The sequence below is a fragment of the Watersipora subatra genome, chromosome 10, assembly GCF_963576615.1.
Source record: "Watersipora subatra chromosome 10, tzWatSuba1.1, whole genome shotgun sequence".
NCBI classification, from domain to species: Eukaryota; Metazoa; Bryozoa; class Gymnolaemata; order Cheilostomatida; family Watersiporidae; genus Watersipora; species Watersipora subatra.
The window spans coordinates 31,460,511-31,488,195 of record NC_088717.1 but is presented as its reverse complement, the minus strand read 5'-3'; the positions used below and the strand labels follow the sequence as shown (position 1 = coordinate 31,488,195).

General features: G+C 36.8%; 1 protein-coding gene across 1 annotated transcript; it reads left to right on the top strand.

Moving 5' to 3' along the window:
* The first annotated feature begins 406 nt into the window (after positions 1-406).
* On the top strand, positions 407-22,657 carry LOC137405707 (regulation of nuclear pre-mRNA domain-containing protein 1B-like). Its single transcript, XM_068092066.1, has 7 exons — positions 407-675; positions 983-1,115; positions 4,392-4,498; positions 4,881-4,990; positions 7,496-7,622; positions 11,978-12,153; positions 22,442-22,657. The coding sequence occupies exons 1-7, from the start codon at positions 528-530 to the stop codon at positions 22,586-22,588; spliced, it is 948 nt and encodes a 315-aa protein (XP_067948167.1). The 5' UTR covers positions 407-527; the 3' UTR covers positions 22,589-22,657.
* Positions 22,658-27,685: the final 5,028 nt, after the last annotated feature.

Sequence of the window (27,685 nt, the reverse complement as noted above, 5' to 3'; positions counted from 1 at the left end):
TAGATATAGAAGCCCTATAGAAGCTCTTACCAATGATATACAGCCCCACTGGGGGCTGTATATCATTGCTCTTACTACATCTTTAGTAAACTCATATGTTAGCGAGGAGTGTACCATAAGACAAGGTGACATTTTTTCAAATTGTCAGGCAATAATTTAGATTGAAAAATTCAAATTCATTGTATTTAAGTAACGACTAACAGCTGTTTTATATAAACGAAGATATGTGTTGTCTTGAAACCATGGCTACTTATATGAGTGAAAATGATTCATCTGACTAAACTTTGCCTGAACGTTCGCGGCGTCGTTCTAATGCAGGACGGGGGCGGTCGGTTGACGTTAACGTGAACGTCACAGAAATAATAGAAGAGAGCTCAGGGTGAAAACTTGTTCCCTTCAGCACGGGAGAACAACAGCCTTCGTAGCGCTTAAATTTGTAAAAACGAAATGTTACGAATTATAAATAGGAGTCGCTTTACCAGGGTATATCATCATTCTTAGGAGGCTTAGCCCACAATTTAAGTAACATGGCGTTTACAGAGCAGAGTTTGCAAGGAAAGCTAGCCGAGTTAAGCTCAACCCAACAAAGCATACAAACTTTATCGTTGTGGTTAATTCATCACAGAAAACATGCAGAGACGTATGTTCGTGTGTGGAACAATGAACTTCGAAAAGGTATCTATCATGAAACAGGATTGTTGTTTTAGATTTATACTTGTTGCCATGAATAAGTTTCAGGTTTTTAAAGATAGTTGTAGTATAGCTATAGGCTACCCCCTTCATACACAGTATAAAATTATATATTAAAAAATGGAAAGTTGTTAAGTTTTACCTCAAATGAAAATAGCAAAACTAGAGAAAATACGAAACAGAAGAAACATTCATTACATAGTAGCTACTCTTTTATCTGCTGTAGTAAGTTTATCTCTCATTTGCATAACATATAATAAGCCCATTTACGCGATCTGCTTTTGCTTGGCAGCAAGTCGGCAGCGAAAACTCATATTCATTTACCTAGCTAATGATGTTCTACAAAATGGACGGAAAAAGGGTGGACCTGAGCTATTATCACAGTTTGCTTCAGTTTTGCCTGATGCCTTCAAGCACACAGCCATGTAAGTCATGCTTATGCGCCTTAGGTACTCCTTGGAAAGAATGGCTGTAAGCAACATGAGCTCAAGTCTGACCGAGCAGACCTGCCAACCCAAGAGTGGGGCAATGCGTGAGATTTAATTTTGGGGCAATTGATGTATCAATGACAGCATATATAAAATTTTCGAAATTGGGGCAAAAATCTCACGCATTTCTCACGCATTTTCATTTTTTCTTTGGGGTGATTGCGTAAGTCTCACGCCCAATGCGTTAGAGTTGGCAGGTATGTGACCGAGTATGTCAGATATCTTATGAATCATCAGGATTTCTTGCCACTGTTTTTTGATGCTCTGTATAGTATTTCTTTTCTTCTACCATGTTCTAAATGGGTCAAAGTATTAGCAGCTGAATACTAATGCTTTAGTTCAAGGTTGTGTAATGGCCAGCTGTTTCTGTCTTGTTTACACCATTGCTAACGGAATAATGCATGTTTGCTCCTCTACGCATGTCCTAAGGGTAGAAAACACCAAATATCAAGGTGTTGTTCTGCAACAATATCTACACTTCGACCAGCATAGTGCCTTAAAAACTGTGAAAGCTAGTAAACTCTTGGGGAGTGATCAAATATTCACTCGGTAGTGCACCCAAAAACATCAGACTGCTCGCATACACCCGCCTATGTAGACCTATCTTGGAGTATGCGCATACAAAATGGGACCTTACCAACAAAACTATAATAAACTCAATCGAAAGGCAAACAGTGGAGATCTGTTAGGTTCGTGAGCAGTCTGAAAGGTCGTGATAGTATAACAGAAGCTTGTGAACAGTTGTCTTCTGACCCTATCTAGGCAAAAGCAAAACCACAGGGTAGCTTTACTCATTAACACCATCCAAGATGAGGATCGACATAGTGTTCTCTCATCCAGTTATGATGAGACAATCAGAAACAGATCTGAAACAACAAGTCACACGCGCAGCCAGCCATTGTGAACTCACTTCAATATACGTAACCTTCAGTATACTTCACAACAGCTTTTTATCCAGAGCTATATGTGACATGAGAGTACTACCAGAAACTGCATAATCACTAGACAGCTACGCGCCATAACAATGTAATAACAGAGCTGCTTTCAAATGACTTTTTTATGACTCAAATCAAATCATATCCCGCGAACTACAAATCAAACCCCCGGCCCTTGTCAGCAGATTCGAAAGAAATCAAATCAAGTCGAATCAGTCCAATAACGAATTCAAATCTCGAATCATTTGAGAATGATTTGAAATACTGTTTCAAATTGTTCGCTCAATTGTTGCATAATATGATCAATCTACAGTATAGCTGTAGCGGCGTAGCCTGTACTCCTATTCATAGGACCTGACCCAGAGAGAAAGGGTAAGGGGTTTGCCCCCCCTTGCCCATTTTTGGTTCTATGGATAGGAATAGTATAGCTGTATCTCTGTACCACTATATGTATTGTGTATGTTAAATTCATCACTAGATACAGTTTTGTTCTTTGTTATACGAGGTATGTTAAAACATCATTGCAGAGCACATCATACCATTGGCTCGATACATGAATACAATGATACTCGATACAATGAATGAGTGGAGGGTTATGTAACGGTTTATGGTCATGGCTGTGACTTTGCTTTTATTGAAGCTTTTAAGCAAGAATGTACCAATGTAAAAAAAAAACTTTCGATACTTGTTTAAAGTTACAAAATATAAGATACAAATATAAGATAAAACCTGAAAATATTGGCAAGTGAAACACAGTTACTGAGGCTTGAACTTGAAAGATATGAAACTAAGCATTGAGCCTATAATTAACTGTTACATAATATTAACACATTTACTTAAATACACTTGTTGCGTTTTAGAAAAACTAGCTTGCGCAAGTTTTCAAATGTTAAGGAGCTCCTGTGTGGCCTCATGATGAAGCTACTTTTACTCAAAACCCTTTCTATGGGAGCTGATGAAGCTGGTACTGAAAGGACCTTCAGCGCCAGCTCGCTAAGCCTCAGTAACAGTGTCTCACCTTGCCAATAGCTTAGAGTGTTACAAGAAGATCTGATTTTCGCCATATACTTTTCAATCTCCCGATTTACTGAATCCAGGTTGCTTGTACTAGCTAAAGTGCTCTTTTCAAAAAATCAGCCATCATATCTTCATTATCACATATTTGTATTTGCTGAGTGCATGTGACTTCCTCTTTCTGTACATGGTCCTTTTAAATCGAAATCCCGTTTTAAGTATTTGACTTCACTTAGTAAGTAAGTGACTGTGTATAAATTATTATTAATTATAATATCATACATATAATATAATTAATTATATAATAAAAATGTATACTACATAAATGGTAATGTTAAAGCTATGGATGATATATAATTATTACATTTACCATACTTACTTGGATAGAATGTTATTGTTATGCTATTCATTTATAATTTAAAATGATAAATTAAATCAAAATTTTATTTAATATTATTCTAATAAATTTGATATAACAAATAAAATTTTAATTTATTAATTAAATTCTACCCAATTATAATATAATGCATATTTATATTCATGAACAATGTCATTACTGTTAATATTGAATGTGTCTGCAGCATGGAATAAAATTGTATCGAATATTATATATTATAAAACTCTATTCATTCATTCATGCCGTAGGCACAGCACAAGTAATTTTTATTTTGACTAGCGACTGTGAGGTTAGAGTGGGATAGTCACAACCAATTTCTAGCAATCAAATAATTGACATCAAAGTATTCAATGCCAGCACCACAACTACAAACATGCCTTTTCCACAGCTTACCAGAGCTGCTCATGTTGATTTCTTTTACACACACGACACGCGGTTCTTTTCTTTGTTCTGTAAAGGGACACACACGCGGTTGCTCAGCCTCGGTATCGAAGGTGCGCATTTTTTGCCAAAGTTTGGGCTAACTTTGCAAACGTCGTAAAAATGTTTCGATCAGTTACAGAAGACTAGGCTATCGATAGCGATGTGATTTGATTTCTTTTTCAAATCAAGACTTCAAATCAGCCCGAAACTTCAAATCAAATCAGGTTACTTCCAAAACTTATCAAATCAAATCACCATTTGTGTCAAATCAGTACAATATGATTTGTTTCAAATATTCAAATCACCATGATTTGAAAGCAGCTCTGTGTAATAATGCTGTACTGACTTGCACCTAGTGATTTAGAGTGTCCTATTGTCTCAGAGCTATTTAGAGGTATACTGCAGATTTAACGCCTTTGATGCCATTATGCTCTATGATTCCAGTGAGACCGATGAACAAACGATAAGCAAACTTCAGAGAATTGTAGCCATTTGGCAAGACAGAAAAATTTTTGACGCCAAAATATTAAGTGAACTGAAAGGAGTTTTGGGTGAGTCAAGTTGGTTACGCTGCCATTGCTCTTGCAACCATGCTCTATTTGAACTCACAGCTCATATTTATTCTCCATAATTATTTTATTGCGTTTGGTCAACGTGAAATCAAAGAACCTTGCAAATCTCATTCAATTATTGGTAAACTCTCCATGTACGTTTAATGAACTCTCTACCTATGTTTAATAAAGTCTTTACCTTTGTTTATTAAACTTGCTACTTAATGTTGAACAGGACAGGAGTAGCAGTACTAGTGACTAAGTAACATTGTAACATGTTGAACAGGAGTAGCAGTGCTAGTGACTAAGTAACACTGTACGTAACATATTGAACAGAAGTAGCAGTGCTAGTGACTAAGTAACATTGTAACATGTTGAACAGGAGTAGCAGTTCCGGTGACCAAGAAAAAGCGAATAGAAGAGGTAAAGCTCGCACTCCAAGAGCAAATGGCGAGAGATTCTCCTGATGAGTCATCTGAGGAAGTACTCGATGTGAGATTAATCATTGCTTCAGGTCTTCATGTTAAATTACTTTTATCGATACTTGTTTAGCTTTAGCGTTTATAAATGTATTTGGTACAGGGACTTGATTTATCAAATAAAGATGGCTAATTCTAATAGCTTGCTGTCTTGCTGATTAGTTATAGACTGGTTCACACTATATACCTACCATACCTGCCTGCTGTACCTCAGTGTTGACACCAAAATACTTTGGCGATTGTCGGTGGTAACAATGCTCACACTATCATAAACACACGTTGTTCTTTGCTTCCTTTCACTTTTTTTAAGTTTTTTCTGAAAGAACTTCGATTTTGCTGCATGCTCAAATCAACTACTAGTCTCCCAACGATTATCACAAATGCAAATATAGATAGTTTTATCTGGGACAGCAAATCATCATCGTTAAACTGGTTCACATTATACAGGCTGTCGTCGGTGCTCGGCGAATTATAAGAAAAGCTTGATAGCTGCAAACTTTCCCGATGTATCGACATTTTTTCGACGATGCCATTGGTTCATGGTGCCCATAGTCGACGATGAAAAGGACAACTCCGACATACGACGAAATAATGTGAATCAGCCTTAAAGATCGACGTGCAACAAAATTCGTACTACAGGTATTTAGTATCAAAAGGTTCACCATGTCTTACTCTGCTGTGTTGTAGGTGCAAAATATGTGGAAATGTGATTAAAGATCTTAAAAACTCAAAAACAAACCGGTAATCGCCGCCATCACAAAAACGCCGCAGTTTGGAATCTCTTTATTTGGTTGATGTACTCCAACAGTTTGGTTATTGTTTTGACACGTGATGTTATCACGTGAAATTAGAGGCCAATAAAAGGCTCGATATAAAATGTCTCGTAGCACTAATTTATGACAAATACTTCGGGTTCGACCAGAAACCCCGTATCAAATATAAATGGTCGCTACTTCACAGTACTTATCGTTTCAGCCTGGTCTAATCATATAGTCGTAATCTGATCATAGGACCCATATTTGTGCCAGATCGCGCCAACGGTTTTTGCAGCATTCTTCGACTATCGCAGGTGACCAACAGGCTCCTCATGTTCATCAGAGGATGATATGCCCTTCTTCGAGCTAAGGTTAAAGAAATACGGTAGGTTTTGAGATATCAGTGTTCAAATGACAACTTTACAATTAAGATGAAATAGACGCGTAAGGACAATAGACATGGTTTTATTGAATGCATGAAGTATATTTGTGAAAATATTTCGACGAGTTGAGTTGCATGAAATTGTAAACGGAAGCCATCTTGTTCAACTACGTCCCATTTGAGCCGTTTTGGAAACGGATTCCAATCTACGGCGTTTTCGTGATGGCTGCGATTAACCATTCGTTTTTGAGCTTTTAAGAGCTTATAATCACATTTCCACATATTTTGCCCCTACAACACAGCAGAGTAAGACGTGGTGAATCTTTTGATACCAAAAAACTGTAATGTGAATTTTGTTGCAGGTCAATTTTTAAGTTTGCAGCTCATATCATTCTGTAAAACTGCTGGTTCAATTACAGTCACTAGACATGGTGTAATTTAAGCTATTATTATATTCCATTCCTGTTTTTATTTCATTCCTGCCGATATTCTGGATATAGTCGGCTTCATTTTTTTTCATTACGTTCTATTATTTAGGCTTTTTAGATGTTTTAAGACTCTCTACATAGTGGCTGCATGTATAGAGTAGGCACATGTTTTTCTGATTCCCTATGTTTAGGGGTTGTGTGTATGGAGTAGGCACATGTTGTTCGATCCGATTCCCTTTGTTTAGGGGTTGCGTGTATGGAGTAGGCACGTGTTGTTCTGATTCCCTATGTTTAGGGGTTGTGTGTATGGAGTAGGCACATGTTGTTCTGATTCCCTATGTCTAGGGGTTGTGTGTATGGAGTAGGCACATGTTGTTCGATCCGATTCCCTATGTTTAGGGGTTGCGTGTATGGAGTAGGCACGTGTTGTTCTGATTCCCTATGTTTAGGGGTTGCATGTATGGAGTAGGCACGTGTTGTTCGATCCGATTCCCTATGTTTAGGGGTTGCGTGTATGGAGTAGGCGCATGTTGTTCCGATTCCCTATGTTTAGGGGTTGCGTGTATGGAGTAGGCGCATGTTGTTCCGATTCCCTATGTTTAGGGGTTGCGTGTATGGAGTAGGCGCATGTTGTTACGATTCCCTATGTTTAGGGGTGGCGTGTATGGGGTATGCATGTGCTGTTCTGATTCCCTGTGTGTAGGGGGTATGTAAGATAAGGTGACTTGGCCTTGTCAACGATAGATACATTTGTATTTGCTTGCCTGTACCCTTTCAGGGCATCCATAGGTAATTCAAAAGGTAATTCACAAACAGCCTTTTAAAATAAATCTCAAGTTAAAATGAGTTAGAATATATGTACAGATGCAAGAAGCATTGCCATTCGTATTATATTTCTCAAGTGTGTCTTCAACTGCAGTATGCTTACCAGTTATTGTCAGTCACTCTTTTAGGCAGATGAGATGGTGAAGCTGGTGAAAGGTCTGATTGAGTCGGCATCGAGTGATGCAGAAGTGAGGCAAAAAATTGCTGGTCTTCCACAGGCTGTCTCAGATGCATCTGGTCTCAAAAAGATAAAAGGTATGATGCACGTTGTTGGATATGACTATTAGTATAAAAATGATAGTTATAACCATATATTAAAAGGATAGTTATAACCATATATTAAAAGGATAGATATAACCATATACCCTACAGGATGAATTTATTCGCGGATTTAAATTTCGCCAAAATTGCCATTTCATGCATATTCGCGGATTAAATTATTCACGGCTGAAAACTGTCACTCTCTATGAAGAGTTAACTCTATTGCGGCTAGCAATAGAGTTAACCTTACGCATGCGCACATTGCGTGTTTCGGTTTTTATTTAGCTTACAACTACGAGCCGATCGTGCAAAGCTATAAAATTTTTGCTGCGTTCAGAGGTTTTCACGAATATTCATCGATTTGGAGGCCTTTGATGAACCAACAACTTGTGGTAAGTAATGAGTTTTCATCAAAACCATTTACTGAATTAGTTGAATTTTACTTTAGTTTTTCGGTAAAACGCAATATTTATTTTTTCCATCCCTACCGCTTCGTTATTTGTTTTAGTGTGAGAGAGAGATTTTTCATCATACATGGAGGCACAATGACTGCAATGGTGGTAGATGTCATTCTTAGAAGATCACCAATCATTCGGGGATGTCTTGAAATTGAGATAGATTTGGCCGCAGCTGCTAATGAGAAGAATATATCTGTTTTAAAATAGGAACAAAAACGCCTTTACGAGCACAAAGTTTTGGCCAAATGGCAGAACTTTGCAATAGTAAGCCACGAGGAGAGTTCTGATGATAACTTCCTTACCAGCCATGTAGTAGCGAAAGAATCGCCTTTAACATCTACCCAAGACAGTGACAGCGACATAGAGCTGCTATTACCAAAATAATTAGTCAGAGAACACCATTATACGCTAGTATTCACTTATGAAGAGTACCAGTTTACTTTTATTGTTAGACAACCGCCATATAGACTAAACTGTTTATATTTACTCCATTCATCGTTTGTAAAATATTATTTGTATTTGAAATGTTTTATTTGTACACTCAAGTTTGCAATAAATTATAATATATCTATACATGAAATATATAATATAATCATGTTTGCTGCAGCAATATCAAGGAGTTGTTGTTATGAAGGGGTCTAGGCTGACTGGTTGCTTCTCTGTCAATATTCCTTCCCTGATGAATATTACTACTTGTCTCTAGTTTTCGGAATAGGTTATATTTCATTCTCAATCTGCAGTAAACACTAAAAAGAAAAAGATATTAATAAGTGTTAAGGAAATACAAAAACAATAGCTGAAGTATTTAATGAAAGCGATCAGTTTTTAAACAAAAGAATTAAAGATGTGGTTGCGTCAAAAAATTAGATTGAATGAAATTAAGACCTATAAAAGGCTAAAACATCAGCTACAATTTGTTGCCATTTTTGTCTTTGTAGACCAACCCTGTCCAGAGATATATGCGTTTGAATGAGGCCCTCTTTTAAAAAGCTCACGTTCCAGTGGGTGCTTCTTTTGTGACGTCACAAGCAATACATCTGAAAAGAAACAACGAGCGATAAATATGAGGTCGCTTCCTTAGCCAATCATCAGCGCGAAATTTTTATATAGGCCGTAATAAATGTTATCACTCGTAAAACGCGTTGTCTGTGATCTCAAATTTAGGGATTTTACTCTATTATTAAATCGCATAGACATCGATATTTACTAAATTAATTAACATCGTTACTTTAATGAATTACTCGATCGACACGTTTTATTGGCGAACAACATAATTGTAAAAATTGCTGTGAAGTTACTACGAAGGTGACTCCAAGTTTTCTTGGCCTCAGGTAGTTAAAGTTCTACAGAGGAAGATCGGAGAATGGAGGTAAATTTATCTTTTACTTTGAGTTTCCTATAGAGTTTCCTGTTGAGTTTACATTCAGATTATAGTTCCCTGTTTGAGGCTAAAATGTAGTTTCCTGCGCGTGCGAGATACGTATGTACAGTGAGTTCTTCACGGCTTTTTTTTAATCTTTAGCATCTAGCAATACAATGGATTAGATTGATGAATATACTAAAGGTAATATTTTAGTACTCATTAATACATGTACTAATTAGTAAAATTATAACTTTTTGCTATCACTAATCATCGTTTTATATTTTTTTATCGGTTCACCTAGCTACATTTGCTTCAAATTTTTGGTGGCAGTTTTATCTAGTAAATTAGATTTATGATTTGATTTTGGATGTTCACTTTTCACGTGTAGAAAGTGAAGAAAATTGATTGATCAATGCAAATCTTCAACTTCGAGAACCAAAGCTTCGAATCGTTGGCTTGGCGTACTTGTGCCTTTGTTAAACATTTATTCGTTTTTAAAATTACACTCGCAATCTGTTAAACTCCCAATTTGAAAGCTTTCAGTAGATACGCTTTAGAATGATATATCTATGAATGACATATATTTATTGCATTTGTTTTACAGATTACAGGATGTTTATGACGTCCCACCAGCCGAAGCAGCTTTGTCAGTGTGGAAACTGCCATAAAGGGGAAGAGAGACTTGAATGTGTGCCGCATAAACCATGATGTTTTGTTTGAGTTTGTTGCAGTAGATGAATTTGTCTTATTGTATCAGCTGAAACTATGTGAGTGGCCACGACTTGATGAATAATTTTAATAAAAGCTTTATGCCGAGATATTGTTGAAGATAATGCAAAACATGATTTGCAGAATATTGTAGTGAATTGGATACGGTATATGGATGTCCCCAGAACTGGAGAATGTGAGTTCAAATCCAGTTTGCAGCAGACTTCTCATCCTTGAAACTCTATCCCTATGTATATTCTTTTCGAAGATGCAGCTTGCTCGTTTTACTTACGGTAGTAAAAAACTAGTTTTCGGTGTGGGCAATGATATACAGCCCCGCTCAAGGATAGGCGACGGGCATAACGTGGGCGGAGCTTTTGGGAGGCTGTATATCGTTAGTGTGGGTAGCAGCGAAACTGTGCTGATACAAAGACCTTATTCTACATAGTTTGCTTGACAGAATTACTGTAGACCGGTAGAATTGGTAGTCGGTACTCAAATGTTTACGCAGCATTTGGAGAAAGTGAGTCGGACAAATTTTCAATTTTCGTTATTTGAAGCCTTTGAAACATTCATAATAATGTATCTGTAGCGGGGTTTAAAATTTTATTCTAACCAACATGAGCAAATACAAAATAAAATATATGCCAATAGAGCCGCGTAGGACTCGACTTTTATCGCAAATAGCCGATGTGAATACGAGATATATTGACAGATGAATCACGTGTGACATCATTTTGGGCAAGTCTGGGCATGTTTTTTTAACCTGAGCGTTTTTACCGTGATCAGACTTTTTCGATATTAATTTTCAAATATCTTGGCAATGAGGTCGCCTAACACAACAAACAACATATCAACTGATAGAGAATAAAAAATGCTTTCTTTTAAGATCAACTCAAATTTGACGCAACCAATTCTTTAACTAACGCAGTTATGGAAAAACGTATCTGCACTGCAAATCAAATACATACCATAATATCCAGATCAGAATCATTATCGTCCTCAACTACAGTGTTAAAGATTGATGGAGTTGATTTCAATGTCGAAAGACTGTAGGAGAGATTTTTGCGATTACGAAGCCATGCCGAATAACTTGTGAAAACCTTGAATAATTTTGTAAAGAGGTTCGATGCAATGGCAATAAAACACGAAGCCCGGCGATGATTTTAAAAAAGTTTTGGAACTCGGCTACGTTTAGTACTTCTGCCCACCTTGTGACAACCTTGAATAATTTTGTGAAGAAATGTGATGCATTGGCAATGGGATTAACTCAAAGCCCCAGCAATGATTTTAAAAAGGTTTGGAACTCAACTACGTTTGGTATTTATGCCTAGTGGCTAGTTTTTAATTTTGAGGCAGTAGTTATTCTCCCTTGTGATTAAAGATAAAACTATTTTTTCGTGGAATTGACTATTCTCGAAATCGCGAAATTTTATAACCATCGAATATTTTTGTCTTGTAGGGTATTCAAAGGATAGATATAGCCATATATTAAAAGGATAGATATAACCATATATTGATAGGATAGGTATAATCACATGTTAAAAGGATAGTTATAACCATATATTAAAAGGATAGGTATAACCACATATTAAAAGGATAGTTATAACCATATACTCAAAAGATAGATATAACCATATATTAAAAGGATAGATATAACCATATATTAAAAGGATCGATATAACCATATATTAAAAGGATAGATGTAATCATATATTAATAGGATAGATATAACCATATATTAAAAGGATAGTTATAACCATATATTAGAAGGATAGATATAACCATATATTAAAAGGATAGATATAACCATTTTGTAGACAAGTCTGAGGCAGAGCGGCTTGCTAAGACTGTGGAGGAAGCAACTACAATACTCAATGATTACAATGAAAGGCTCACTCAGGAGCTCTTTGACAGAAAGAAACTCTTCAAATCTTTGGCTCCTTTTATAGCCACTCAGAAGGAAAAACTGGCAGACTCACAGCAGAAATTACTGGTAGGCAGGGACCACGACAGTAGTGATCGCAACAGTAGTGATCGCAACAGTAGTGACCATGACAGTAGTCACCATGTCAGTAGTCACCATGACAGTAGTCACCATGACAGTAGTCACCATGACAGTAGTCACCATGACAGTAGTCACCATGACAGTAGTCACCATGACAGTAGTCACCATGACAGTAGTCACCATGACAGTAGTCACCATGACAGTAGTCACCATGACAGTAGTCACCATGACAGTAGTCACCATGACAGTAGTCACCATGACAGTAGTCACCATGACAGTAGTCACCATGACAGTAGTCACCATGACAGTAGTGATCATTACAGTAGTCACCATGACAGTAGTCGCCATGACAGTAGTCACCATAACAGTAGTCACCATGACAGTAGTCACCATGACAGTAGTCACCATGACAGTAGTGATCATTACAGTAGTCACCATGACAGTAGTCGCCATGACAGTAGTCACCATAACAGTAGTCACCATGACAGTAGTCACCATGACAGTAGTCACCATGACAGTAGTCACCATGACAGTAGTCACCATGACAGTAGTCACCATGACAGTAGTCACCATGACAGTAGTGATCATTACAGTATTCACCATGACAGTAGTCACCATGACTGTAGTCACCATGACAGTAGTCACCATGACAGTAGTCACCATGACAGTAGTCACCATGACAGTAGTCACCATGACAGTAGTCACCATGACAGTAGTCACCATGACAGTAGTCACCATGACAGTAGTCACCATGACAGTAGTCCCCATGACAGTAGTCACCATGACAGTAGTGATCATTACAGTAGTCACCATGACAGTAGTCACCATGACAGTAGTCACCATAACAGTAGTCACCATGACAGTAGTCACCATGACAGTAGTGATCATTACAGTAGTCACCATGACAGTAGTCACCATGACAGTAGTCACCATGACAGTAGTCACCATGACAGTAGTCGCCATAACAGTTATTTGAAGGCTAGCATACTTAAGTACAGTGAAACTCGGATAAATCGCCCTCGGATATATCGAACACATGGTTAACTCGAATGGATTTGCTTGGTCCGTTCCCACGCAATGATAAATGACGTTAGATAACTCGACCGAAACTCTGTTAACTAGAACAGTTTTTTGCCAAACGGCTACTGAGACGGTTGTTACTATCGCTTTAGAATATCACTTTATTCCAAGCCATAGAGATAAACATCGACTTTTAGTAGTTCTTAGGCCTCGTTATTATCAACATCGGCAAATATTTTCATTAACGACTTTTCTAAAGGTTTGCAAAAATCAAATTTTACCAAACATCCGCTTAGCGATAAGCCCTCCGAATGCAAGAAAAGCGAGGTAAAATTTGGATAACTTTAAAGTGATATCGGCAAAATTGATAATGGGTTTTTAATAGTAAAGCAGTTTTGTAATAACTGACTTAGATAGAAACTGACTGGTAGAAAAATACGTATGTATTTTTTCTGAGCGTTTTAACCGCGATCAAGTTTTGCCAATATTTTAATCTGAGAGCGTCCTCGCAGTCACATAATCTAAAACAACAAACAAATCTCAAGTGATAGAAAAATATCTATACTTTCTGATTAAAAATATTTAAAACTTCACACGAGAGACCCTTTAACTTGCAACAAGCAATCTATGCTTTTGATTTATATATAGTTTGTATATGTACATGTATCTACTGATAAATACGTGCACTTATGACTGTCCTGATAACTTGAACGCTCTAATAACTCGAACACTTTTGCTCGGTCCCTTGAAGTTTGAGTTATCCGTGTTTCACTGTACATTCAACTAGCAGTACCTAACTCCTGAACATCCATGATGTACTCAAGTGTAACGGAAGTACCTTGCTGTATCATTCGAGTACTCCAGTGTACACCATTGTCGCTTGTAGCACCTTAGAAAGTTCTAGAGTACTCCAGTGTACGCTATTGCTGCTTGCAGTACCCAAAATTATTCGGGAGTGCTTCAGTGTACACCATTGTTGCTTGTAGCACCTCAGAATATTGTAGCGTGCTACAGTGTGTACCATTGTAGCACCAAGGAGTACAACAAATTGGCAGTAGGAGTTGCTTTTATAAGTTGCATTGCCACTAATATTGCTGTACAATTTCCAGAGCTTTGTCCAATTCGGTGGTGATTTTAATATTCAAGTTATTTGAAACTATTCCCTTTTGTAGTGATTTGAGTCCGTTTCCAATTGATTTGTTATGGGCAAATGCAAAAGCGATTTTGGGTAAGATTTAAGAAAATAAAGTGATTTATGATTTGGATTTAATAAACAAATCAGATTATTAATGGACATTTTATTATAAAATCTTTCAGCAGATGATTGCTCGACGGACTCCTTTTTACTTGTCACTTTAAAGGTTGACTTGCAACAAAATTCACGTTACAGTTATTTGATATCAAAAGATTCACTATGTTTTACTCTACTGTTTTGTAGGTGCAAAATATGTGAAAATGTGATTACAAGCTCTTAAAAGCTAAAAAACGAACAGTTAATCGTCGCCATCACGAAACCGCCGTAGATTAGAATCTCTTTCTACAATGGCTCAAATGGGACGTAGTTGTACAAGATGGCTTCGGTTTACACTTTCACGCAACCTCATTCGTCGATATTTTCACAAATATACTTCACGCATTCAATAAAACTATGTCTATTGTTCTTACATGTTTATTTTTATCATCATTGTAATGATGTTACTTTGAGCACTAATATCTTATAACTTACCGTAAAAATTAGTTTAATTTTTTAACCTTACGTCGAAGGAGTGCACATCATTCTCTGATAAACATGACGAGCCTGTTGGTCACCTGTGATAGTCGAAAAATGCTGCAGAAATTATTTGCGCCGTTTGGCAGGAAGTATGGACCACATGAGCAGATTATGACTAGATGATTAGACCAAGCCGAAACAAAACTGTAAAATAGCGAGCATCTATATTTGATACGGGCTTTTCCGTAGAACCCGAAGTGTTTGTCATAAACTAGTGCTACGAGACGTTTTATATTGAGTCTTTTATTGGCTTTTCAATTCATTTGAGAACATCACGTGCCAAAACAATAACCAAATGAATTGACCACATCAGAGAAATAAACTGATTCCAATCTACGGCGGTTTCGCGATGGCGGCGATGATCTGTTCGTTTTTGAGCTTTTAAGAGCTTGTAATTACATTTCTACATATTTTTCACCTACAACACAGCAGAGTAAGACATGGTGAATCTTTTGATGCCAAATAACTGTAATGTGAATTTTGTTGCAAGTCAACCTTTAAGTATTGCACAGATGTGGTAGACTTCATTCAGATACATTTATATATATAAATCCCAAAGTTTGCGTGTCTATTATTTTGTGATTTTGTAAATCGATGCGTCCAGCTATAGCTATTAAATGTTGGATTGAAAAGCTCGCTTCTTGCTGAATTTGAACTCATGGAGATTGCAACTGCAAGTTCCTAACCACTGAGTTCCAAGTTCCTAAACACGTTTAACCACTGAGCTACACATTCCTTAGAGGTCTATCGGCCTTTTTATATATCGTACACCCTTTTTTCTATTGCGCACATTAAGTGACGTATTAGTTGATTCATTGCGCCTACGGGTTATGATGCCCCTGTTATAAAATACAAACAATTTTTATTTTATATTCGCAGTTTGTATTTATTGTATCATTACCAAACCATCTGTTTTGTAGGTTACATGCTATTTATTTTACATTTATTTGCTTTCCTAATATATTTAATCTGCTCAGAAAGCTTTCCAGCTACGCTAAATTTTCTTTGATTCTGATTATAGCACATTAATTTATAGGGATTTTTTGGCACTTACCTTGTGTTCCACAATCATTAAATACAAACAAAGTCTGCCTTTTTATGTAGATTACCTCCTGCATTTGTTTTTTTCGAAAGATCTTTTCAAATTTTAATCATTACCTTTTTTAATTTGTAATTTTCAAATATGCCGTTTCAATTTCAAATGTGTGGCTATAACGGCTATATGACTAAAAAACGAACAGTTAATCGTCGCCATCACGAGACCGCCGTAGATTAGGATTTCGGCACAATTTCAAACATCAATTTTGGTTTTTCCAAACAGCATTAATTAAAAATTGCAAAACTAAAAACTGTTCCCACGGAAACTCTCGAGTAGGATTTGCCTCTGCATTCTCTCTCCATTCAGTCAGACAAAGTACCTTTGTGAACATCACCGATGTATTTAATTTCGATATCTTATTCTTACGTTTATACCTGTATCAAGAAGAACCAGTATCGTCATATTCAAAGTTTTGATGGCTAACCTTGGCTGGAACAGTAAGCTTTTTTACACACACTCCTATACAATAATACTAATTGTCAATGTTAATTCAACGTATTCATGATTTATATTTGTTTTTTTAGTTTATTTTTTGTTGTAATCATTGTAGCCAAACAGATTATCTAGCCATTACCCTTTAGTTATTTAAAATTCAAACACCTTTACAGGTTTTTTATTTTTTCTTTCGATTTACTTTTTCTTCTAATTTATTTTAACTGAACTTTTACTCATGATATGAAGTTTAAAAGTTAGAATGGCAATCGTTGTATATGTTAGATGAAAATAAATTTTTCTTCTAAATAGTTTTTTATTACCCAAACAACGCCAGGCATTCATCTAGTATAGCAATATAATGAAAGTCTCATTGCTTAAGCTGTTTGTTAATTATACATTGTGGCAATCGAGGGTTATCCCCTCTCTCTCTCATATATACAAATACGTATCATCCTTAACACATCTATTTCCTCTCTATGAAACCCACAAAGTGTGCACAAAACAAAGCATGAATGCCAAGTGCACAGTGATCTTGCAATGAGCTGGTTGATTAGATGATACAAATATTGCAAGATGATACAGCAAAGTGGGTTGGTGGTAGACTAACCCCTCCTACTGGGCGGCTTCAACTATCATATATGAGACTGAAGATGAGATCGATGAGACTTACAGTGCAAAACAGCAACTGTATTGTTGTTTTGCACTTTAAGTCTTATCGATAAGGCATGAATCCAGAGTATACAGTCTTAATATTATTAATATAGTTACAAACCAGCACATAGGTGATAAAAGTTTATCAATCGCTCAGCGTAGGATTGGTGACAGTAAAGCTTTACGGTCGGGGTCTCCATTACTGAGCAGCCCTATTTAAGATCCGCTCTACTCACCTCAATCAGGGCAGGGGGCTAAAAAAGGTGCCCTGAATATACCCTGTCTCCTCATACTCTTGGCTGGGAGACTGCAACCAGCGGAATCCACCTATCTGTGGCCAAAAAGCACTGATGAGATTAGCAGCGTGGAATATCTGGATAATGATGGATAGGCTAATGAAAAATCTGAATAACCAGAAATCCAATCTTTAATCTCCTTACGCTCAAAAAACTTTGATTCACCTTCGCTGAACTGAGCATTGTTACAATTTTGTTATTCATCAATAAAACGTGTTGGTGCAGTAATTCAAAAATGAACGATATCAATTAATTCAGTAAATTAAATATCGACGTCGGTGCATGTAACTAACTAGTAATAAAGTAAAATCACTAACAATGAGAATTACAGACAACCCGTTTTACGAGTGATAACGTTTAATATGACCTATATAAAATTTCGGGCTGATTGGCTAAAGAAGAGATCTCATATTTTTTGCTCATTGACTCTTTTCATCACTCGATTCGTCACGAATGAAGCACCCGCTCGACTCTGACCGTTTTAAAAGAATACTTCATTCAAATGCTTATATCTCTGCACAGGGTTGGTCTACAAAGACAAAAATGACATCAAATTGTAGCTGATGTTTTAGCCCTTTACTGGCCTTAATTTCATATGATCAACTTTTTTGACGCAACCACATATTTAAGACTGATGGACAAGAGCTCGCTTGTGTTGATACCTTCAACTACCTTGGATGGATTCTATCCGCCAAAGCCAGTATCGATGCAGAAATTTACAGAGGGCTTCAGGCCCCTTGCATGGCACTTGAAAAACTGCAGACACGAGTCTCCAACAACAAGGACATCACCAAATACACAAAGTTGATGATCTACAAAGCCATTGTACTACCAACATTCCTGTATGGGTCTGAAGCTTGGGTTACCTACAGCCACGATCTGAAGACACTAGAGAAGTATCATGATCACACTGTGAGGAGAATCCTCGGCATCAAGTGGCAGGATCCGCAAACAACGGACAGCGTCTTTGAGATAGCTTGTTCCACAAGTATTAAGGCTAAAGTTATCAAGAACCAGCTGAGGTGGCCAGGCCACGTAGTTTGGATGGATGACACTCAATTACCAAAACAAATGATGTATCCTGAACTCAAAGAAGACAAGCGCATTCATGGAGGCCAGAGAAAACGGTACAAAGATACCCTCCATTGTAGCTTGAAGCAGTGCTTCATCCGTACCGAGACTTGAAAGAAGCTAGCCAATGACCGGAAATCGTAGCGGAACGCCGTTCACAATGGCGTGAAACTATTTGAAAAGAACTAAGGTGCTAAAAGGGAGCTGAAAAGGGCTGCATGTAAAACTAGTCAAAGTGCAACCCTTGTAATTGAAGACGGTTGTCTCTGCCCTCTATGTGACAAAGTTTGCCGATTTCGGATTGGACTCACCAGCTTCTGAGAGTACACTAGCTAGCAAGCAAACATCATACTCGTTAAGCGAGGAATTGCAAACGACGATTATGTCTTAGCAAATCTTTATATATAAGACACAGTTTGTCCTTCTGCCTGTGTCTTTATCGAAATGAAGCTGCAGATATTTTTGTAAAAGCAAACATGGATTGTATACAATTTGTTTTCATGGACGCTAATTACGCTATCTTGATTTTGATCAGGGCCTTCTTTGGAAGTCATATTACTTCTATTATTGTAAAGATTATATATATATATATATATATATAGATTACTGTATAAAATGACCAAGTGGTCTGAGTTTAGGAGGTGATTTATTAAAAAAGGAAAACGATGTATATATTAAAGGGAACCGGTAGTATATTGTATATATATATCCTATTCCGATATAATGAAATATTTTTGACCTATTAAAAGTAAGTAATAAAAATCCTTGTATGGAGTCCTTAAAGTTATTTCATGGAGAGGTGAAGATAACTCCCAGTTATTTTGTGTTTTTTTTATATAGGTTACACTGTACTCCAAAAATTAGCTGGTAGATTCACAAGGTATATGCTGCTCAAAATCAAAATAGCGTAATTAGCTTCCATGGGAAAAGTTTTATAAGATCTATGTTTCCTTTTACCTAAATATCTAGTTTCATTTCTATGAGCAAACAGACTGAAAGACAAGCGAACTTTTGTGTTTTATATATAAGAAAATACCATAAGACCTCTAATTGAATGCCACTTCTATTTGAATGCTACCTCTATTTGAACGCTACTATGAAAAAAAGGTTGAAAAATACAGCGCGACCCTCTATTTGAATGCCACCCTCTGTTTGAACGACACCCTCTGTTTGAACGCCACCTCCATTTAACCGTCACTTTGACTATCTCTGATCTTTGTGAATTTATAATATCAAGTGATCAGCAGAAAAGTGTACACAAAATCATATAAATAATGAATCTTTTGCATTAATAACAATCACTTCTCTCTTTGTCCAACTCCAAAGCTTTTCGCTTTTTCGTGTTAAAACTTTGAAAGCAACACCATAGAAATAATCAATGATGGTCTCAGGCTAGTAGTAGTTTCTGGTTTAACGTGGTCTCTCTTCTTCGAAGTACATGTAGCTTACATATATAAAAAACGGTTCAAATTTACGATGGTAGATGAACAGTGAAAGCAATGCCGTATAAATAATTACTAATTTTTCAGGCTAATAGTTGTTCCTTGTTTAAAGCGGTCTTAATACTCTGAAGACTATGCATATAAAATGGTTTGCAAGTTTTGGGCCAAAGGTTACATTTAGCGAACCAACCTTTATGCGTTGTATTTGTGCGTAAAAGTCTTGCTCTGCCAAAAAGATTTTTGGACGTTAATATCGACTAGTTCAGCAGTGCAGAAAAAGAGTTGAGGTCAGACAACATTGTGGAACCTATTGAACAACTAAAAGATGTTCATTCCATGGAAAGCAACAATCGGAACGTAGCCATCCGAGCATATGATGGAAATATTTTTGTTTTAAACCTTAATTTGTGTTTCTGCATGTAATATAAGCATGGTTCCTTTATGTCACTTGTTCATGAATATATATTTGTAGCATTTGGTAGATTATCATAATGTAACTTATAAATTTACAAATTTATTGCATAGTATTTGATAGCATCTTTGCGGTGATCTGATCATACAATTGATCGACGCTCGTAACTCCTCTTCTATTGCACATTAAAAGGTAGTTTTGGCTGCAAACATATCAATGAGTACAATGAGATCTTTTGGCAACATTGTTAAATATAGATATATAATAAAAATACCTCTTTAAATTTAGAATGTACTGAAAATTGAAAGTGCCAACAAATTGCAAAGAAAGACGCAGGCTATAATATCAACACAGGTCAACTGCAAGCAATAGATATCAACTGGTAGGGGTATTTCTCGGTTTCTCAATGCATATTTATTAAGAGACCTTTGAAAAGTTGGAGGTAAGTTGGCAGATTTATCGCATCCAAAAGGTTTAATATCGCTCCACCGAAAAAAGAGCATAATTCGGGCCACATTAGCTTCATAAATTGGTTTTCCCGAAATTCTATTGAGTCATTTGAAAAATACACCGCCAACCCCAATTTGAATCCTCCAATTGACCAATACTATTGAGAAAGGGTTGAAAAATAGAGTGAAATGGCATTAAATCAGAGGTTTTATGGTATATTGTATGTAATATATCATTGTAACTACTCATTACCAATGTTAGTGTTGTAAAGGAAACTACCGGTTCCCTTTAATCTCTACAAAATAAGAATAAACACAGAGTGTTTAGCCCCAAGAAAATATATACATGTATTTGCTCATAAATATATATATATATATATATGTATTTATGAGCAATAAAAAAAAATATATAAAATATATATATACAATTTTGAGTATGTATATACTCATGTGTATATTTATATATATATATATATATACACACGTGACTGCAATGTGTGCATAATAATCATGCAAAGGGACTGTGCTAGCTCTGCTTAGCATAAGCAACAAGCGTCTTATATAAAAGCGAATTGCGATAAGCTCCACCTTTTATTTTTGATGTGATCTCTTTGTCTGCTCTGTTTCTTCATCTCGGCCTGCCGAGTTCTCTCACTGGCAGCCGGGTCTCCTTCAGTGATAAGAAGACTTGTCTTGGTCACTCCGTCGCTCATAGGGTCGGTCTCGTCGGCCCTGATCCTAATGCTCTGCCGTTACAGTGTTTTACGTTGCAGGAAATTACTGCTAGTAATTTGAAAGTATGATATTGTCTTACATAAAAGTATGTAAAACTACTTTATATGTAGTATGTATGCCTAGACATACAAGTTTTCAACTTGTATGTCTAGGCATATATACTACATACATATGTCTAGGCATTGTTCATTTCAAATCTTTAGTTATGCTTAATCAAAACGCTTTATCGTTTTGTAAAAAGATTATTTTTGAGAATATTACTCCACCTCTCTGCACTCCACCTCTCTGCACTCCACCTCTCTGTACTCCACCACTCTGTACTCCACATTTCTGTACTCCACCTCTCTGTACTCCACATTTCTGTACTGCACCTCTCTGTACTCCACCTCTCTGTACTACACATTTCTGTACTCCACATTTCTGTGCTTCACCTCTCTGTACTCCACATTTCTGTACTCCACCTCTCTGCACTCCACCTCTTTGTACTCCACATTTCTGTACTCCACATTTCTGTGCTCCACCTCTCTGTACTCCACCTCTCTGTACTCCACATTTCTGTACTCCACCTCTCTGTACTCCACCTCTCTGTACTCCACCACTCTGTACTCCACATTTCTGTACTCCACCTCTCTGTACTCCACCTCTCCGCTCCACCTCTCTGTACTCCACCTCTCTGTACTCCACCTGTCTGTACTCCATCTGTCTGTACTCCACCTCTCTGTACTTATAATAACACTGTACTCGTAATATACCGTACTCTCTGTACTCGTAGTATATTTTCCAAGTTGACAGTAAATACTGATCAAATATACAAGTCTAAATGGAAATATCTAATTGAATGAAGATCGTGAAAAGAACAATAATAATGAGGTATAATATGGCAGTGTGATTGCAGGAGCACAAGGAGAAACTTGAGAATGTAGCAGCAGCTCGAAAAGAGTTAGAACACCACATCAAGAGTTTGCCTGACCTCTCTAAGCTGCCGGATGAAAGTGCAGGCCTAGCACCACTTCCTTCCGCTGGCGACCTTTTCAATGTGTAATCAATATGTTTTGGCTCTTTATGTGTATCACCAACCTATATTGTATAGAATAAAGTACACTTATGTGTATTACCGACTTATATTGCATAGAATAAAGTATACTTGCGCGATGTAGAAACATCCTAAAACTTGTTCATGAATATGAACCTGCAGACAGTTGTACAATATGGTACAGCATTTTAGGAGTGTCTGCCTGACATATTACATTATTCTCCCCTTTCTGCCGCAAATACTATTTAGTTTCGGCGAAAAGGTATTGAATATACATGTACATGTAAAAGAATATTGCCACATTTACTTATCCATTGTTAGGGATATTACACCATGTTACCCACATTTAGGTGTACCATACTTACCCGCAGTTAGGTGTGTTACACTCCCTGCCTACAGTTAGGTGTATCACACTTCATACCCACCGTTATTTGTGACACACTCTCTACCTACAGTTAGGTGTATTACACTCCCTACCGACAATAAGGTGTATCACACTCCCTCCACACAATTGTATCACACTCCCTCCACACAGTTATTTGGATAACGTTCCTTAACCACAGCTAGGTGTATCACACTTCATAAACTAATTTGATTCAGCTCTAGCTGATTCCATGTCAATTATTTTGCTCAAATGATAGCATGGTACATGGATGCCACCAGTCTTCGGCCAGCAGCTTGCATCTGGGCCAGCTCCTTGTCAGCGTTATCTTGAGTCATCACCAGAGTTGTGTCTAGTCCTCTGTCTGATCCTCTGTCAGTCCTTGACCAGCCTCTTCGGCTGCCATGGAAACGAGCGCACCCATGTAATCGACCGTTTTGCGTGTGATTTTGGTGACCACTGACACAGCTTTTGTCCAGTCCCTCCAATGAGATCTGAGCCTCCATGTCGGTTCACAGCTTAATGTGATTCCACTCTCGGCAGTCTTTACAGGTATGTTGGCTGAACCCATCAGCTTTCTCATGATGGAGTCTGGTTCGGAGTTTCAGCATGTACTAGAACTCAGCTTGGATCTCTGGCCACCTGGTTGGAGGGCTCTGTATGTCGGCATAGCCGTTGCAAAGAAGCATTGTCTGCATGCAAAAGGAACGGCAGTTTGTAAAGAGTGAGCCAGAAATCCTTCACAGCCAGAAATCCTTCACAGACTTCACCACGGCTCTCAGCTCTCGTTAGGTTACACAGTAATTCCTCTCTGCAGGGGCCATGGTCCTGCTGAAGAAAGCAGTCCCTTCTTGAACTTGTGACAGCACCCACTCCGCAGCCATTGGCATCCGCATCCATTATATTCGGCCGGTCCAGATCAGGGAGTCCAGTACAGGCCCTGAGGACAGATGCTTTTTCAGCTCCTTGAAGGCCGTCTGGTTTTCCTTGCCCCAATATCTAAAATCAAGATCAAAATCTCGCCTTTGCCAGTCGACTAGTGAAAAGGCTGAGCTGTGGTAGCAAAGCTAGGTTTATACAGCCAGTAATCGCCTACCGTACCCAGGAAGCCTTGCCACATCCTGAGCCCTCTGGTTGTTGGCCATTTTCGGACTGCCCGCATTTTTTTTGGGTCAGTAGATACACCTTCAGCGCTAACCACATGGCCTAAGTGACGCGCCTTTGACTGGAGCAGCTCACATTTAGAAAATTTCAGTTTCAGCTGAACCTCCTTTCAAATGCTGGGATACTTCCTTTAATCACTGCAGTTGGGTGTCGAAGTCAAGGGCAATGACGAGGATGTTATCCAAGTAAAGCAACAACGTCTTCTAATTCAAGTCGTGTAGCATGCACTCCATTAGTTTCTGGAAGGTGGCCGTGCGAAGGTAAGACCAAGGGACAAGGCCTGCCACTCAAAGAGACTAGAGCGGGTAGCAAACGCCGCCTTCTCCTGTGCATTGGTGTCCCAGGGTCCTTGCTAGTAGCCAATAAACAGATCTAGTGTACTGAAGTACTCCTTGAAGTCATCCTGACAATTTTTTGCTAGCATACGCTCGGTATTTTTGTTGTAAAAGCAGAATTTCTGTCGCAACTTTAAAGTTTTTTAAAATCAGCAAAAAATTCTGCATACTAAATGATGCATTTGGCAAACAAAAGCATCTTTAATATTTTTGGTAGTTTAGTGAAACTGGCAGCAAAAGAAAAATACTATTGTCTTTGCATTTTGACCAAAACGCAGACACATTTTCTAATATAAAAAAGTAGTGGTCAGAAAAAATATCTTGGGTCCAGTGTTAAAAAACTTCACTAGCAAAAATAAATTTAGATCGCTGTTTATAATTTGTCTTTTCATACATCCTATACCAGAAATAAAAAGAAATTGGAAACCATGATCTTATGCTGTGATTTCTGAGTAAAGGAAAAACTAACTGGTTTGTTTTTGTTTGGTACAATGATAACCCAACATCCTCAATTTTTGTGGCAAAGTTTTGGGTAGATCTGTTTATTCTGGGATATTTTATTTATATAAGTTAGTAAAATATATTTATATTTATTCTGTATGTGCTTAACAGAATTACTGATTACAAAATTACATAAGGATAGAGTCCTGCACATCATAGACATAAAACTCTGTGGCATTCCGAAGGAAATAGAGTCTGTAGACCAAAAACAATTGCGATGAGAGCAAAATTAGTTTCTAGTCTCAACTAGAAGATTTTACGAATATCTTGACAGTAGTAATTTTATTCTGGTGAGTTGCTAGAGTCGATAGTCGATTAGGTAGCATTGATAGTAGTAGAGGGTGTTTGGCCTTTAACCTGTGCTACTGAATGATTAGAATTAACTCATAGGATATTTCCAGTTGAACTAAAACCATAGAGTTATCTCCTCCTAGAGGGATAACAACACGAGCGTTTCCGGTGCCAACAATGAGCGTTTAGGCCACGCCCCTATTTTGTGCTAGTCAATCGTATTGATTGACTAGATCAATAACATCAGCCAAGGTTAAATCATGTTCTTAACTGGATCATGAGTTTCCAGTTAAGATAGTAACTAACGCTCATATTAAAGAAATGATGATTATAGTTTATTACTATAATATATGCTTATTATTTAAAGCAATTCAATACCTACCAGGGATCGCTAAACATATGAAAATGTTTACTTTTCCATAAACATAAATATTTCCATAATTTTAGGGAAATGGATATGGAAATTTTATTTTAGAAATATGGAAATGGTATGGAAATGGAAATAATATAAAAATGAACTAGGGAAATGTTATGGAAATGAGTTATGGAAATGGAAATATTATGGAGATTAATTATGGAAATAATATGGAAATGAATTATGGAAATGGAAATTGTGACATACAGGTAATCCCTGATACCTACATGACTTGCAAAGGCACCGAATAGATAGTGTGAAGTAAGTGAGTTAATGCGATCAGTTACTCATAGCTAAGATAGATAGATAGTCATACTGGGGTTGTATTACATTAGTTTGATGGGAAGCTAATCGACTGCTATCAACTATGAGCTGTACTACCCGAGTAATAAAAAAGTCTGGACAGAAAATTTATTTTTGTATAACATTTACCATTCTAACTTAAACTTCATATCAAGAGAAAATATTTTTCAGCAGTTCAAATGGATTAAGAGGAAAAAGCAAACAACTGTAAAGGTTTTCAAGCTTGTTCAAACAACTACAACTTTTAAATTTCATATCATGAATGAAGTGTTTTGTTGAAATAAATTAGGAAGAAAAATAAAACTGTAAATGTGTTTAAATGTAAAATAATTAGCAAGTAATGGCTAAATATAATCTGTTTAGCTATGATTACAATTAAAAATTATTTAATAAATAAGGTAATAGAAAGTCTTTTTTATTTTTATATAATTATAATTTAGAATAATTAAAGTATAATTTATTTTCTTTTAACATAATTATAACAACATTTGCCACTTTAACTTTCAAACTAAATATCATGAGAAGTGTTTTGTGTAATTGAAATAAATGAAGAGAAGAGAGAAAATAAAAAACAACTAAATGTTTTCAAGCTTCTTCAAACAACTACAACTTTTAAATTTCATATAATGAAAGAAGTGTTTTGTTGAAATAAATTAGGAACAAAAATGAAACCGGAAATGTGTTTAAATTTAAATGTAAAATAATTAACAAGTGATGGCTCAATATAATCTGTTTAGCTACGATTACAATAAAAAATTATTTAATAAATAAAGTAGTAAAAAAATCTATTTTACTTTTAAATAATTATAATTTAGTATAATTAAGTATAATTTATTTGTATTTAACAAATAACAACATTTGCCACTCTAATTTTGAAACTTTTTGCTTACTTACATCAAAAAAAGATGTCCACTAACTAGTGGACATCTTTGCTTCAAGCTAGTCTATGTATTTGATTGATATGTATTGAAATCTAATATTACATGCAAGGGCTGTTTGTGGACAGTGGTGTCAATGATTCACTGTATCACCATACAATGTCAATACTTTCAGTCGATGGCAGTCGATTAGCTTCCCATCACATTCACACCAATGTAATACAACCCCAGTAGGACTATCTATCTTATCTATGAGTAACTGATTACATTAACTCACTTACTTAACACTATCTATTTAGTGCCTTTGCATGTCATGTAGGCATTGGAATTGCTTTAAATAAAAAGCATATGCATGTATTAGAGTAATAAACTATAATCATCATTCTTTAATATGAGCAATAATTACTATCTTAACTGGAAATTCATGATCATTCTCATGGCTGATGTTATTGTTCTGTCAATCACTACGATTAACTAGCTCAAAAAAGGGGCGTGGCCTAAACGCTCTTTGTTGGCACGGGAAACGCTAGTGTTGTTGAAGGCGCAGTTATCACTTTAGGGGGAGATAACTCTAGGACTAAAACTGCCTGCGCTACATCCATCGAAGATTGATACATTGTCCAAGATGCAAGCGCATGTTCTAGTTTCTGTATAGAATATACTTTACTTGCTAGCACGCCTGTGCTCGACCAGTAGGGCGGGTCAAGGATATAGCGTGGGTTACTATCAACTCAACTATCTGACTTTGATTAGCAATGCCTCATTTATTACCATTTCTATTTATCCAAAATCTTTTCGTAGAGATTTGATTATGATAACATGAAATTTTCAAGAAAA

Bases quoted from the DNA above. Each gene is read 5' to 3' on its own strand.
- LOC137405707 (XM_068092066.1), top strand. From the start codon at position 528: ATGGCGTTTACAGAGCAGAGTTTGCAAGGAAAGCTAGCCGAGTTAAGC. The intron at 676-982 runs GTATCTATCATG...TTTGCTTGGCAG, and splicing joins GAACAATGAACTTCGAAAAG to CAAGTCGGCAGCGAAAACTC. The intron at 4,991-7,495 runs GTGAGATTAATC...TCACTCTTTTAG, and splicing joins CATCTGAGGAAGTACTCGAT to GCAGATGAGATGGTGAAGCT.